Source organism: Bison bison, unplaced genomic scaffold (assembly GCF_000754665.1).
Source record: "Bison bison bison isolate TAMUID 2011002044 unplaced genomic scaffold, Bison_UMD1.0 scf7180017864475, whole genome shotgun sequence".
Lineage (NCBI taxonomy): Eukaryota > Metazoa > Chordata > Mammalia > Artiodactyla > Bovidae > Bison > Bison bison.
Window position 1 is genome coordinate 4,028,508 of NW_011495036.1, and position 1,095 is coordinate 4,029,602.

The 1,095-nt window shown below is 67.0% G+C and overlaps 1 protein-coding gene across 1 annotated transcript in view; it reads left to right on the top strand.

Moving 5' to 3' along the window:
- Positions 1–1,095, top strand: part of ESPNL (espin-like) — a 22,145-nt gene that overhangs the window by 15,909 nt on the left and 5,141 nt on the right. Inside the window, 2 exon segments of the mRNA XM_010862069.1 lie at positions 76–185; positions 863–1,060. Coding sequence (XP_010860371.1) covers positions 76–185; positions 863–1,060 — 308 coding nt within the window.

The following is a 1,095-nucleotide window of genomic DNA, read 5'->3' on the forward strand; positions in this document are numbered from 1 at the left end:
GAAGCGGGAGCTCGTGTCTTCTGCCCCCCACCCCTGGCCTCTCCGACACGAGCTCCCGCTTCCTCCCGGCAGCAGTATCTCTCAGCCCGGCCTGGCCCAGCCAGCCAGACCAGCCTCCTCTGAGGGAGCACACAGCCCACACGGCCACCCCGAGGGTCACCGCCAGTGCCATGGCCGTCCCCACGGTGAGTGCCCTCGCCGTGCCGCTGTCTTCCAGGGCCCCCAGCCCAAACCCAGCTGGCCTCTCAGCATATCTCCTACGCTGGCCCTGGCCAGGTCACTCTGGGGGCAGCCAGCCCACTGCTGTCTGCCCCCCACCACCCCCTGGAGACTCCCACTGGCCACACCTCCCCCTCCTCCTCTCTGGGCACCAGTCCCTTACACATCCAGCCTACCCTTTCACTGACCGGAGGCTGGGAGCTCCCACACCCTGAGATGTTCTGTGCAAGTCTGGCAAGTGCAGTCACAGCACACAGCACATTAAAGGCTCTGACGAGTCCTGCAGTCCACGACTGACCACCAGACTGTCCATGCAGCTGTTCCCCAAAGGAGTTTCCCCATCCACATGGCATGCTCTAAGCAACCTCTTCTCCGTCATGTACCAAGGAAGGAGGGAATCTCTCAGCCTGCGAGCCTCCCCACACATACCGCGGTCCTACAGGGACAGGGGGCCCTTGCGCTCGAAGCCTCACACTTGAACAGGCTGGGAGTGCGGTAGTGGTCAGCTCCTCTGTCCTCCCTGGTCAGCCCCCACGCCCCTCCTCGCGCAGCTGTGCTCCTCCGGGCCAGCCCTCCCCTCCGCTCGCTCCTGGACTGCAGGCTCCTACGGGCCTCCTCCAATGACCTGCCTGCCTGCACACAGGGGGCAGAGACGGCGGCGGGGGGCGCCCCGGACAGCCTGGTCGCGCTGCAGCTGGACGGGATGCCCTTGGGCGACCTCGACGGGCTGGTACCCACGCGGGATGAGCGCGGCCGACCCATCCCTGAGTGGAAGCGGCAGGTGATGGTGCGGAAGCTGCAGGCGCGCCTGGGCACAGCTCTAGAAGCGCCAGAGGCCCAGGTCCGTCAAGGTGGGGCCAGGGTGGGGGCGGGGCC